Raw genomic sequence first — 14,192 nt, forward strand, 5'->3', positions numbered from 1 at the left:
GAGCATACCGCTACCCTTGCAGGGATGGTGCTGCCACAGACTGGCACTTGGTTACACTGCCACCATTCAATCTGTTTTCCCCTACCAGATCAGACTGATACTAACAACTTGTTCCCTGCGAAGGTGCCACATGGCATTTACTTGCATTTACATTGCAGTTCTCTTTATCATTCAGCTTCTCAGAGATCACTGCTGCTGCTGGCTGTATTGTTGCTATGCTGACACTTCATCCTTAAGTGTCATTTGCGTAATGGTACAGTACGTACCCAGGACCAAAGTTTAAATCAAAGTTTAATCATTACAGAAAAACAAACATATTTCTGCAACTGTGTATCCTGCAAGTAAAAGTAAAGGCAGCTTGGTCGGGTCACAGATGCTAATCTCTTTTTCTATTCACAAACTATAAAGGGAGTTGATAGCACCTGTAAATGGTTTTCTGAGGCTAGATTATATCTAAGGTGATTATTATTTACACCCACTATAAAGACTGCTCTTGTGAGCCAAGATGTCTGTTCCTGTGAGGTGAGTGTTACCAAAAAAGGACTTTCTTGCAGGAGGATTCAGTAGAGCGAGGAGCCAGGGTGAGGGGCGGTTCAAGCACACAGTGCCTTGTCATGTGCTGGGTTCGTATAACCCAAGGACTGAAATACAGTCACGATGTGTTGCAGTTCTGCATTCCCAGACACTCAGGATGAAGGGGAAAGCCTGAGCTCTCTCAACCTGAGTTTTTTAAGTAGGGGCTGACCTTTTCCCACAGCCCAGTTCTGCTTCTCATAGGAAGATCAACACAGTGCAGTAAAAGGATAGGAAAGAAGCTGACCTTCCAGTATGAATCAGAGCAAATACATGCTTGTTTAGTCAAGTAAAGTCATATTAATGTAGAAATCCTACAGCCATCACTAAATCACTGTAGCTGGAAGCAAAGACTTCTACTTTGACCAGCTTTCATCTGCCTTACTGGAAGAGGCTGTGAAGACTCTATAATGTCCATGGTTTAGGTGTGAAATTTCCAAGTATGAAATCCTTTCTCCTTTAGTGCATCTTCTTCAGCCAATTTCCATTGGAGAAGGCTCATGTAATTCAAAGACTTTTCTATCTCGACTCACTCCTTCTGCAAGCTTTCCCTGAAAAAGAGTCATTTTGTTGGAATTCATTTTCTTACTGTATTTTATCTCGTCCTGCCATTCCTGTAACTTTGGTGTACGCATTTCATTAAGCCTTCTCTCTAAAATAATTCCACTCACACACACATCAAATTCGTTTGCCAGATTTATAGATTATAACCACACACATATAAGACGTTTTAGACAACTAAAAATGGAAGTGAGACACATTGGCGATATGAAAAGAATTATTTAAAGCAACAGCTTTTTGTCATGTGAGTTTTGAAACGTTATTAACGAAAGACAAGGTATTTTTGCTGCTTGGTGCAGAATCGCTGCTGGGCGGGTGTATGTGTGTACAGGAGCCGTGGCACCACGCCATAGAAACCTCAAGTCCCTTTAAAGCACTGAGGGAAACCAGTAATGGACAGGGTTTCGGCGTTGCTAGCAACAAAGGAATCAGGAAGAGGTACTGAAAGAAAGAAACCCATCCAACATAGCCCAGCTGGGAGAGGCTCCGCATTCACCGAGCCTTCCCCCCGCTGCGCGCCGCCTCCGCGGGTGCCCGTGAGCCCGACGTGCGGCAGTGACGCGGTGCCGGTGCCGCCCGCAGCGCAGCCCGCTGGGTCCCTGCCGAACCGCCTCCCCGCAGTGAGAGTGTTTTTTTGGACGTGGACGGCGATGTCGGTGTTTGCACAAACAGCCGCGACTGCAGCGGCTCTGCCCATCCCCTCCCGACCAGCAGCCTCGGGGGCGGGCGGGGAGCGGCCAGCTTTGGGGATCATAGTCAGAGGAAAGCAGGCTTCGAGGGTTTTTTATTTTGTCTTCCTCACGGTGCAATGAATTCTCGTGTTATTTGCATAAGACGAAGTTGGTTGGAGTAGTTTGCCTGTTAGCACTGTTATGCAAATGTTAGCAAGCTATTTAAAGGGGGAAACAGAGAAAAGCGCCGGGGAAATCCTGTGTCCCTTTACATTAGTGAGATGAGATCACAGCGATTACTCACCTGCCTGGCCTCTCCTACACCCCTGAGCAAAGCACGGCACTATCTTTCCCAGCCCAGCCTTAGAACACTCAGCAAACATGGCTGATTAAAACAAACCAAAAGTGGAAGAGCTTTCTGATGCGGTCATGGGCTTACAGAAACTGTGTCACTCTGTCACCAGGATCACTGAAAGAGAAACACGGGATCGGATATCAAGGCGGGATGCCCCCGTTTGCGTCCGCAGCCGCAGTGCACAGGAACCCCACCGAGAGCCTCGGTGGCAGGATACCGTGCAGCCGTCACGAAGGCAAAGCCGGGGGGGGTGTCGATCCGCGCCTTTACAAAATCGTGAAAATGAGACGTTTGAAGTGGAAAGCCCAGCCAGGAAAACACCCCCACCCCTACCACTGTGCATGCGCGCCCCGGCCGCCTCCGGGCGACGGCGGGCCGGTGGCGCGGGCCGGGGAGGAGGCCGAGGGCGCGATCTGCCGTTCGAGTTTCCAAACATAGCCGGCAGCGCGGACTACCCGCGCCCTGCCGCACTCCAGCTGCCGCCGCGCTGGGGCGGGCAAGGCGCCGGGCATGCGCGCCCCGCGCAACAAGTGGGCTCCGCGCCGGCGGCCGGGGGAGGGGAGGGAAGGGGAGAGGGAGGGCGGGCACTCGGTGGTGACGCGGGGCCCCGCCCGGGCGCAGCTGAGCCGGGAGCGCGGCGCGGGGGAGGGGAGGGGCGGTGCGGGGGGAGCGCGGCGCGGCGGAGGGGGCGCGCAGGCACAGGCGGCGGCGCGCAGCACCCCGAGCTCGGACTGCGAGCAGCGGCGAGGATGTGAGAGAGGAGCAGGCGGCGCCGCTCGCCACGCTGCTGCCGCCGCTGCCCCCGGGGCTGCTATCGCTCCGCCGGCGCTCGGGGAAGCCGGGACTGCACAGCTCCGTGCGGGAGACTCTCTTTGGCTCGCGGCGGTGGATCAGCACGTACCGAAGTGCGAGTTCGTGAGGCAGCCGCGGCGGGTGGAAGGTGACTCCCCCCCCATCTTCCTCCGTGCACCTCCGCCTCCTCCCGGAGGAGGAGCAGCAGCAGCGGAGAGCTAGAGAACGCAGGGAAACAGAAGCGGCTAGAAGGCGACCCCCACCCAGCCCCCCGGAGGAGCAGTAGGAGCGGTTCCCACCCCACCGGGGCAGCAGCGGCAGGACCAGGTGGAAGAAGCCGCCTGCGACAGCAGAAGCGAGCTAAAAGCAGACGGTCCGCTTTGCTGAAAGGGGCAACAGGATCAGGTACGGAGAGCCACCCGCCACTGCAGCCCGGGGGGGAAGACTGAACCAGCCCCTAACCCGGTGGCAGCGGCAACAGCTGCCCGCCCAGCAGCACCATGTCCGCCGCGCAGGTGTCGTCGTCCCGGAGACAGTCATGCTACCTGTGCGACCTGCCCCGCATGCCCTGGGCCATGATCTGGGACTTCACGGAGCCTGTCTGCCGGGGCTGCGTCAACTACGAAGGTGCCGACCGTATCGAGTTCGTGATCGAGACGGCCCGGCAGCTAAAGCGGGCGCACGGCTGCTTCCAGGACGGCCGCTCCCCGGGTCCCCCGCCGCCGGTCGGCGTCAAGGCAGTGTCGCTCAGCGCCAAAGAAGCGGCGGCGGCGGCGGCCCAGCAGCAGCTCAACCATGTGGACGCTTCCTCCAAGGCCGCCTCGGCGGGGTTGACCCAATCTAGCCTAGACCGCTACGGGCTCAGTGCCGCCGCAGCGGAGCAGCGCAGCCGCTTCGAGTACCCACCGCCACCGCCGGGCAGCCTGGGCAGCAGTCACGGCGCCCGCCTGCCCAATGGGCTGGGGGGGCCCAATGGCTTCCCCAAGGCGCCTGAGGACGGGCCGCCGGAGCTAAACCGGCAGAGCCCCAACTCCTCCTCCTCCTCTTCCTCCTCCCGCCGCGGGACGCACGGTGGGCTGGTGTCCGGCCTGCCCCCGGGGGCCGCTGGCGCCCAGATGAACGTGCCCCCCAACCTGCTGCCGCAGACCTTGCTCAACGGGCCCGCCGCCTCCGGCGTAGCGCTGCCCCCACCGCACGGGGGCCTGAGCGGCCGCGGCGGCGGAGGAACCGCGGCTCCCTCTGCCTCTTCCCAAGGGGGCACCTGCGGCAGCGGCGCCGGGGGTGGCGGTGGCTCGTCTTCCGAGGCCTGCGGCAAGCGGCCGGGCTCGGTGTCCAGCAGCGACCAAGAGCGGGAGCTGAAGGAGAAGCAGCGCAACGCGGAGGCGCTGGCCGAGCTCAGTGAGAGCTTGCGGAACCGGGCCGAGGAGTGGGCCAGCAAGCCCAAGATTGTGCGAGACACACTGCTCACTCTGGCCGGCTGCACCCCCTACGAGGTGCGCTTCAAGAAGGATCACGCCCTGCTGGGGCGCGTTTTTGCCTTCGACGCTGTCTCCAAGCCGGGCATGGACTATGAGCTGAAGCTCTTCATCGAGTATCCCAGCGGCTCCGGCACCGTCTTCTCCAGCGCATCTGGAGTGGCCAAGCAGATGTACCAGGACTGCATGAAGGACTTCGGTCGCGGCCTCTCTTCGGGCTTCAAGTACCTGGAGTACGAGAAGAAGCACGGCTCCGGCGACTGGCGGCTCCTGGGGGACCTGCTGCCCGAGTCCGTGCGCTTTTTCAAGGAGCTGGTGGGTGCCGACATGCTACCGCAGCCCTACCTGGACGCCAGCTGCCCTATGCTGCCCACGGCGCTGGTGAGTCTCCCGCGGCCGGGGACCGGGGCCGGCGGGGCGCAGGGCACGGCAGCCGCCTCTAGGGGACCCGGCGGTGGCGGTGGCGGCGGCGGGGCGATGCGCAAGAGGAAAGCCTCTCCAGAGCCCTCGGACTCGGCCGAGGGGGCTCTGAAGCTCAGCGACGAGCAGCAGCGGCAGCAGTGGATGGCCAGCCAGAGCGAAGCGCTCAAGCTCACCATGTCGGCCGGGGGCTTCGGGGCGGTGCACGGCGGGGGCCCCCCGCCGCCACCGCCGCCTCCCCTCGGGCCTCACTCCAACCGGACCACGCCGCCCGAGTCCGCCCCCCAGAACGGACAGTCCCCCATGGCCGCGCTCATGTCGGTGGCCGACACGCTGGGCAATGCCCACTCGCCCAAGGACGGCAGCTCGGTGCACTCCACCACGTCCACTCGTAGGAACAGCAGCAGCCCCGTGTCACCGGCCTCTGTGCCAGGCCAGCGCCGCCTGGCCTCCCGCAACGGGGACATGAACCTGCAAGTGGCCCCTCCTCCCCCCAGCGCCCATCCCGCCATGGACCAAGTGCACCCCCAAAACATTCCGGACTCCCCCATGGCCAACAGCGGGCCCCTGTGCTGCACCATTTGCCATGAACGCTTGGAGGACACCCACTTTGTTCAGTGCCCCTCTGTGCCCAGCCACAAGTTCTGCTTCCCTTGTTCCAGAGAGAGCATCAAGGCCCAGGGGGCGACTGGTGAAGTCTACTGCCCCAGTGGAGAGAAATGCCCCCTAGTCGGTTCCAATGTGCCTTGGGCATTTATGCAGGGCGAGATCGCGACCATTTTAGCTGGGGACGTTAAAGTGAAAAAGGAGAGAGACCCTTGAGTAGGAAATCCAATCCCTTCAGACTCCTGAAGATGTAGAATTGTGAATATAACAAACTGCAAAAGTTAGTCTTATGTATAGACATTATTTTCGTCGTATGTTTCTATATTTTGAAACAAAGGTATGTACTCTTCTTCATTTGAAGGATAGAGCTGGTTTTTGTTAAACAGAATATAATATTGTTTGGTTACTACATAATACCTGTTCTCATTTCTTTGGCAGTGTGTTGGCTAGGTACAAAGTTAATAGCCCTTAGCGATTACCTGCTGCTGGTGTGTATTTTTGTAAATGTATGCACTTCTCTGAAAGAAGAAGAAAAACACAAAAAAAGTTTTTGTTTTTGTTTTTGTTTTGGTTTTGTTTTGTTTTTTGCCAAGGCCAGTGTTGATGCCTAAAAAAAAATGCTACAAAAAATGGTGACAGCTTACGTTTTACAAGCCCTGAGTGTTAGTCTTTCACTTTATTTTTTTTGTTTGTTTGTTTGTTTCGGTTTGGTTTTTTGTTTGCAAAACGGTGGGGTGGCTCGGGGGGGGGGGGAGGGCGTTTTTTTGTTGCAAGTTTGTAAGGAAAATGTTTCAGTTTGTTTCTATTGATCTGAACGTTTTTAATCCTCATGTGTTTTTTGGTTTTGTTTTTTTTTTTTTTGCTTTTATCGATGCACGGATGCTTTTGAACAGTAGAGCAAAACGCTGTACATGAAAAACATGCTCTGTTTGTCCTTTATACATTTCTGTAGTTAACAGAACACTGTAATGTGCCTTGGAGCTTAGTAAATTGTAATAAATTCAATTGATATTAATACTCCTTGAGTAGCAAGTTTTATTTTTGTCAGAGCAGCATGCACAAGAAGTGTTGCCTTTTTAAGTCTCCATTATACCGAGAGCCTGCAGTTCGTTGTGGTTATTGTGCCACTTGTACGCACATTTTCACATATATGTAGTAAGATGATGATGGTTTTATCAAACTTAGCTAAATCTTGGCACTGTGCCTATTTACATTTCACCTTTAATGTTGCAGTAACAGTTGCTGACTAAGCATTTTCTATTTACTGTTTCTGCATCTCATTTCCTCCTCCCTTCTCCCTCCCCCCAGTTCTCCAGCTGCAAACAGCATTTGCAGTACAGGATGCATCCACTGCCTGCGCAGTTTAATAAGGCTTGAGATTTGAAACGAAGCCTTCTTTCACAGAAAACCCAGCATCGTGTGGTTAACTATTTTAGTTGGTTTTTTTTAAAGAGTAGTCATCAAAGCCTTGACATTAGGGTGTAGTCTGTTGGTAAGGTAGGGCTGTAGTTGAGTAGAATGCAAAAAAAGAGGTAGTGGGAAGTAACAGCTTCTGTAGCTGGTGGGTAGCTACCCCATTTAAGCAATGACTTTTCATAATTGAGTTGGTGAAGAATTCAGGGAGTGTGTTGTGTTTTCAGGTGAGGAAACGTCCTTAAAGCACTGAAGTGAAATGCTTTCCTTTTGGCAATGATCAGATGTGATTCTTTGTATAATTAATTATTTTATGTGACACTGGCATTTTCTGGAGATCAGGGTGCACAGCAATACTTGTTAGGTGATCAACAGGCAAAGTAAATACACAGGTCTCACACTAACTGGAAAATGCAAACAAACCTAGTGTGAACTTTGTCCTTTCCAGTGAGGCAAATGGTGGAAAGAGGAAAAAACCTGAAACAAGACCAGCAGCACTACAGAAATCCTTTGCAGTGTGACCTGTAGAACACACACAGCTGTCCCACATGCAAGTTTTGTAGGTTATGAGCTCTGGGTTTTATTGAATGTTAAGGATCCCCACTCCTCAAAAGCCATTTCAAGAGTCTGGATGGCATTTGGTATCTGCTTGCTCTTAAGGCATTTTTCATTTATATTCCTGGTGGAAAGAATGCTAGAAGCCATGAGACTATAGTCATAGTATGTCTGTGGATCTTTGCTCTCGTGTATAGGTAGATACTCTGGCTATTTTGAGGGTGAGTGGGTTATGTTTTGAGATTCAAACTTTGACATCACTGTATCTGTGATTTCAGACAATGACTTTGTGTGTGTATATTATCTTCTGCCAAGTGATATGTTGGTACTTAAAAATCTCAGAACATACTCTTCCTATGTAGTGAATTACAGATAATAAAGCAGTAAATGTTTTGAGTTGTTAGATCCAACCTATATGTTTTGAGTTAATTGTGATATGCAACCTATATTGTTTTTTAGGGTATGGATTTGTATTGATCCTATTTTCAGTTATTTGTGCAGCTCCCACACAGCACTTCACATCTCAATCATGAGGTAGAGGGCTAACACTGTGAGCTCATGACTGACAGAGGACAAAATTGTACACATGGATGAAATTCGAGTTTAAACCTAATAAGGAGAGAAGTAATATTCATGTGTGAATCACAACTGCCATTAAAAGAGAAAGAAATACTGGCTATTCAATATTGTCACAGATGCACGAATACCCTGATTTATATAAACAGAACCCCTCCTGTAATCTTGAAATCAGTCATCAGTAGTTGGAGTTAGAAAGAGCCATTTGGTGGATTTCTTTAATTGCCAAGCATTCTTGAAAAGCTCTTAGCAGTCAGAATTTTGGAAACATAAGCCCACTTATGAGAGTCATCAATTTGATTTTTAGCAGGCAAAGGAAAGGTAAAAGGGGCAGTAGATATAGGTGGAAAATAAGCTTGAAGTGAGTTGTAATACTGCAGTTAATTAAAGTTAACCGTAGCTACGGGGCATTTGTTGTACGGAGGGGTTTTGTAACCATGTGACCTTTTCTTTTACTCTGGCTCATTAAGCAGCCAGTCTGGGCACATTAGCCAGCATTTCTTTGAACCCACTCCATAGATTTTTCTCTTTCTGAAGATGTCCACAGCTGACAAACAAGCTGTAACCTTTTCTCGAGGAGAAGGGAGCTGCTGAGCAAGTATCATGAACAGAGATTCAGCTGATTTCTGTATTTTACAGTAATATATCCCTCCTCCATATTTGCCAGTCGTTTAAGGTAAAGCCCAATGTTTGCTCAAATAGTGTAGGTGAATTTATTTGTCCAGGTGGCCATTTGTCGTGCTCTCATTCCTTCTTGTAATGGAGAAGTATTTAAATGGTTTATTTTCCCAGGGAGGGTTGTTTTTTTCCTTCTTTCCCAGTTAGATTATTCTCGACATTTCTTTTAATAGCCTTGTAGCCTATTTTCTAAGAAATGGGTTAGAACATGTGTGTCACTGGATGTTTGTTTTTTAAGCATTGGCAGCTCTATGTGAGCTGGAGATGGAAGTGTTTGTGCAGTGAAGAAATGCTGTGTCCTTTTGGGGGAAATACTACACAGTGCCATCAGAAGCTTGAGAGTTTACAAATGCTAACTGGTGTCATTTAGTACAAACCTTGTTATCGGTTTTATTTGCTTAGCAACGTTGTGCTTATGTGTATACTCTTTCCCCCACCTCTTAAACATTTGAGCTCCAAACCAGTCGGGACTAACGTTGTTTTGAAACTGCTATCTCTTCAAATAGGCTGGTTGCCAGAATAGCTTTGCAGAGCTGCAGCAGTCACTGGGAAAAGGGTTGTCTGTTTCTTTACTGCATCTTGCAAGCAGAGGTTTTCTTCCCCCCAAGGAAAGAGCTTTGTCTCCTCGGAGCTCTCAGGTTCCCGTTCCCAGCTTGCTATGCAGTAGTCGCTTTGCACCTTCTTTCTTCCCTGAGTCTCGCCATGTTCTTTTTCTGGGGTATACAGTCATTCTCCATTCATAGTAGAGTGGTCTGTGTTGTGCATTAGCAGCTTCTTTCTCTGCCAGTGACACATCCAGTAGATTTGCAGCAGAGTACTGTCACTGTAATGCTGACTCTTGTGAGGCTATTCTTGAAGTAGAACAGCTTCCCTCTTGGCATTCAGCCATCAGAATCCATTACAGCATGTATTTTTCTACCTAAAACATACCTCTCTACCCTGATAGTTGTCCTTAGAACTATCCCCTGGAAGGTGCAGAGGGCGTAGTTATACCCTCCTGTTTAGAAACGGGCTCTGCTGGGTTTATTTTCAAAATGTCTGAAAACTCTGTACTGAGCTTTGGTTGGTTCAGTCCCGGCTTTAAAACATGTAATGCAGACTGGGAAGGGGAATGCCTTTGCTGATGGGGTGATATGAAAAGAACTGCAGACAAAGTCTTTTCCTTGATGTACATCTTAAAAGGATTAAGTGTGTGTGCATTGAGCGAGATTACTACTGGGCTCTTCTGAAGAGCCAGCTGAACATCTCCCTCTCCACGTTTGCCACAGGGCAGCCCAGCCCCATGCTGCTGGCCCTGACTGGGAGGCTCACCACAAACCCAGGTCTTCTCCCTGGGAATGGGCTCACCAACCTCTGTGGGAAGAAGCATGGGAGATTGTGTCATTTCAAATTTCTGAGAGCAAGCCCACTCTCTTTCAGCCATTCAGGGAACAGTAGAGTGAAAAGCAAAAGGGAGCAGTTAGACATGTGAATGGGAGGGGGAGGATGCTCATCACCAGCCTGTCTGGCCAGTGCAGTCTCTGACTGGTTAGACTGGCTGAGCTACTTGGGGCTGGGTAGGTTCACGATTGCACTGTCTGACTACTGCGCTTTGCTCACGAAATGAACCTTGCTGGTATCAGTGTGTGTTGCCAGCACTGGCTGCAGGCTACCCTGAAGTGCCCTTCTCTCTACCCTCTCACTGACACACAGCCCTACCTGATGCTGGGCTGAGACTGCATTCCCCTCGCTGCTGTGTGCCTTGCCTTCCCGATGCGCCCTTGTAAGGTTATTTGGAGGCGGTGGGAGCAGGGGTGGAGGTGAAGAAGGTCAAGCTTCTTAGGTTTCAGCTGATTTGGCATCCGCTCACAGCCCTCCCCCAGGAGGCCTGCACGGCCATATGCACTGGCTGCTGCTTTTATGGCCGTTTGCAAAGAATCCTCAAAGACGTGAGCTGCTGTTGAATAGCAATTTCTTTTCAGAAAACACCTCCTTCCCACACCTATCAGTTTTAACAGCAAGAAGGCTGTGTTTTTCCCTTGTCCCCAAAGAGCGCTATAATGGAGGGAGCTGCCACTGTCTGGCACCGCTCTCCCAGCAGTCCTGGCTGTGCTGGGGTGCCTGGCTCCCCAGAACTTGCTTCACTGGGGTCTTTCCCACTGGTTTTTTGGCTGGCGCGCAGGCGCTTTGCTTTGTTAGTGCTCTGTGAGTGGAGGCTGAGCCTGGCAACTCCTCCGCAGAACGGAGCGGCTTGGCACAGCTGCAGCATGGCAGCTCCGGCAGGAACTGAGAGACGGTGAACTGAACCCAGCTGAACCAAACCAGGCCGGGCCGGGCTGGGGCGGCAGGACTGGGCCGCCAGGGCATGTAATCGCCGCTGGCCTGGGCCCGGCCTAGACAGCCATGTGATCCTCTGCCTGCCTGCCTGCCTCTGCGCAGGGGATGGGAATGGGGACATGAAACATGTCTGTGCAGCTTCAAGGAGCCGAGCAGAATTCCCCACTGTCATCATCCTCCTCCCCTCCCTCCCTGCAGGCTGCCAGAGGGGAGGGCTGATTACAGCTCCGCTATTGTTCAAGTAACCTACAAATGGATTTGCATGGAGGCAGGTTGGGAGGGGCAGAGGGGTGGGATTTATTAGCAACAGCTAAATTTGTCGGGATTACTATTAGGCTGAGATCTTCTCAATGGGAATGATCCCTGGGTGAACGGTGGGGTGAAGGGGAGGGACTGGAAAGCTCCTTTTCTGCAAATAGGTGAAGGGGCGGCTGGCTCCAGTCGAGCAGGGGAGGCAGGCAGGGTGCAGCTGGCTGGGGACGGCGCTTCACCTCGGTTTAAACTGTAACCCTCTATTCTGAGCACGCAGCTCCTGGCAGTGCCGCTCATACCAAAGCCTTGACTCAGGGTTATCTGCATGCTGGGTAATAAGCAGCGTCACCAGAGGAATGTGCAGAGAAAGCAGCCATGCTGCTGCAAGCCTCTGCTCGCTCCTCAGGCTGATTTAGCTCCCTGTTTCTGCTCCTGGGCCACCAAAGACTGGTGAGGGGTTGGGGGTTTCTCTTTTTTGGGGGGGCAGCCCCAAGTTTGTTTTCAAGCCAAAACAGTGGTTTGCCCTTCCATAAATAAGTACTTTTTATGCAAAGCTGGCTGGGACTTTGCTAACCATAGCCGAGGACTGCACTCAGGAAAGGTCACTACTCAAATCTACTACTCAAGTCACTACTTTAGTTTTCCACATGGGTAATCTCAGGTGTTTTAGCCAAGGTCACACGGCAAACACCTGTCAGAATTAGGGAGATTGTGGCCTTTGATTGCCGCCCCAGTTGCTAGTCTTCCTCTGGGATAAAAGCATGTTATTACAGCGACTGTACAGATGAACTCAAGAGCACTTGTGTGACACAGGTGTTTGGGAACAACAACATTCAGTGCCAGGCCGTTTGCTTGTAGCCTGCATCAGCTCCAAGGCTGGAGGCTGTTGTTGTTCTTGCTGATACAACATACCAAGAGCTGGGGTGAAGGAGAGTGCATACCTGTGTGTCACAGGTAGGAGCTCCCCTTTGGCTATAATGGAGAGCACAGCACATCCAAATCAAAGATAGAAGGGGGTTGCTTTGAATTGCTGTGTTCCAGACCTATCTCAGGCAATACTACTCTTCACAGTACACATTGCGGTAACGAGAGACAAGATCATAGCACAGCCCAGGTTTTCATTTGAGCGTGTTCAGGCTGGCACACAGTCGGGATAAGGACAGCTCACTTTTGTAGGTTTGATTTGTGTCAGAGCTAGGGGCAGATCTAGGGAGGGAGTGGGAAGCCTGAATATCTGGTCTGCTAGTTTCTGAAAAATACAGGCCTCTGGCTTGAAGATGTTGCAGGTTTATTTGATCTAGCTTGATGTGCTAGACATTTTCTTGTAGCGCTCTCTTCCTCAGTATCTGTAAATTATTTCTGTAAAATAAAAGAAGGCGGCACAAAGCATCTAAGATTCAAACAACTGAAAGAGCTCTTGTCTCTCTGCAGCAGTACATTTTGGAATATTTTTTATTGCTTGCTCATTGTTGATGTGCTTGACTCTCTGTTACATGTAAAGATAATTCCTTCCTGAAAAACTCAGACTGCTTTGATAAGAAAGGCCAGTTGGTGCATCAATTTTATCCCACCTCCTTCAGTGAAAGATTATGTCATGTACGTTATCAATAGGACACAGCCTTTCAAGAGCTGTACCTTGGTAAGTATACGTACTCATTTTTGGCAAACATACACTGTGGTTTTGAGTGGTTCTTTCCCTCTTCCCCTACCTCCACAGTCAACTCTTCTGTTCATCCAATTGTATGCATTCAGCTGTGCTCATTGCATCATTTCTGCTGGAGGGGTGGCAGCAAGAGGTGCAGCCATCAGGGATAGTATCAGTTGTGTGATCCATGGACATCCAGTCACATTGTGCTAATGAGGACCTGCAGCCTAAGATAGATTCATTAGTCAGCAACCTTGATAGGATGTCTAGTGGCTTGTGTGAGAGTTAAATACCAGGAAATGATGCAGAAATTCTCATGCTCTTGTGTCCCTGTCTTTTCTCATGCTACAAGAGATGACAGCATTTTCTTGAGAACTGCACTGCACATGCTTAACACAAAGAGCAGCTCCTTTCAGTTTTTTGCATAATTAGTTGCAGCTCTCTGCCTAGATCTTCCTTGTTCTGATGGCTGTATATTTACAGTAGTGTCTTATACATATTTTGCAAGTTACAGCTTGAAACTTCCTCCTCACAGAAGGTTCTGTCATTTGAAGGAACCCCACCCTGCTCTCCCTTGAAGATGTGCAATCCCAGGCCGTGTTTGAGCATGCCTAGGGAGGCAGGTGCAGCCTGGCTGGATCCTCAACATTACCTACAAATAAACACTGTTTAAACAAATTTGACTAATAAGAACATTCAAAATTCGAGTAATAATCAGGGCAGGTTTTGCTCTGTAGCTTTCATTCCATGCTTTTCCCATCCTCTCTCCCTCTGAGTTATTTTCCAGAACGTATGATACGATCATGTTGCTAAGGAAATCAATTACAGCATAACTCTATAGATCTATATAACAGCAGTTGTTAATAGCACCTTTGTTGAAAACAACAACATCATGTTAAAGTCACTTAAACACCCCCCACCCACCCCAGGCATTTCCTTCCTGCTGTTGAAAATAAGGAGTTACATCAAATTAAAGATTTATTTTCTCATATTTTAAGGGGGGGGGGGGTGGGGGGGGGGGGGAAGGGAGAAATCCTTCCAGCACAGAGCCTGTAAATATAGTTGTATTTGTCTCATTTGCTCCAGCATCTGTATAGCCATCAGGTCTGTCCTTCAGCCCAGAAAAGATGGGGGGAAAAAAAAGCCAGTTCAAGTTCTTCAAACCTTAGAACCAAGGGACCAGACCTTAGTAAGTGTATTTCTCTGCTCAAAGCAGGCCCTTTGTGCTCACATCTCAGCCCAAGTCTGTGGGAACTGTATGCTGTCACTTGCTTCACACAGTTTCCTCCTCAGATGAGCTCTTT

General features: G+C 50.7%; 2 protein-coding genes across 2 annotated transcripts; both read left to right on the forward strand.

Annotated features, from left to right (window-relative positions):
* The first annotated feature begins 353 nt into the window (after nucleotides 1-353).
* LOC128897263 (translation initiation factor IF-2-like) lies at nucleotides 354-3,401 on the forward strand. Its single transcript, XM_054162186.1, has 3 exons — nucleotides 354-522; nucleotides 2,270-2,911; nucleotides 3,149-3,401. The coding sequence occupies exons 1-3, from the start codon at nucleotides 506-508 to the stop codon at nucleotides 3,399-3,401; spliced, it is 912 nt and encodes a 303-aa protein (XP_054018161.1). The 5' UTR covers nucleotides 354-505.
* Nucleotides 2,821-6,015, forward strand: IRF2BPL (interferon regulatory factor 2 binding protein like). Its single transcript, XM_054162000.1, has one exon. The coding sequence runs from the start codon at nucleotides 3,453-3,455 to the stop codon at nucleotides 5,667-5,669; it is 2,217 nt and encodes a 738-aa protein (XP_054017975.1). The 5' UTR covers nucleotides 2,821-3,452; the 3' UTR covers nucleotides 5,670-6,015.
* Nucleotides 6,016-14,192: the final 8,177 nt, after the last annotated feature.

This window comes from Dryobates pubescens, chromosome 5 (genome assembly GCF_014839835.1).
Source record: "Dryobates pubescens isolate bDryPub1 chromosome 5, bDryPub1.pri, whole genome shotgun sequence".
In the NCBI taxonomy this organism is placed as follows: Eukaryota; Metazoa; Chordata; class Aves; order Piciformes; family Picidae; genus Dryobates; species Dryobates pubescens.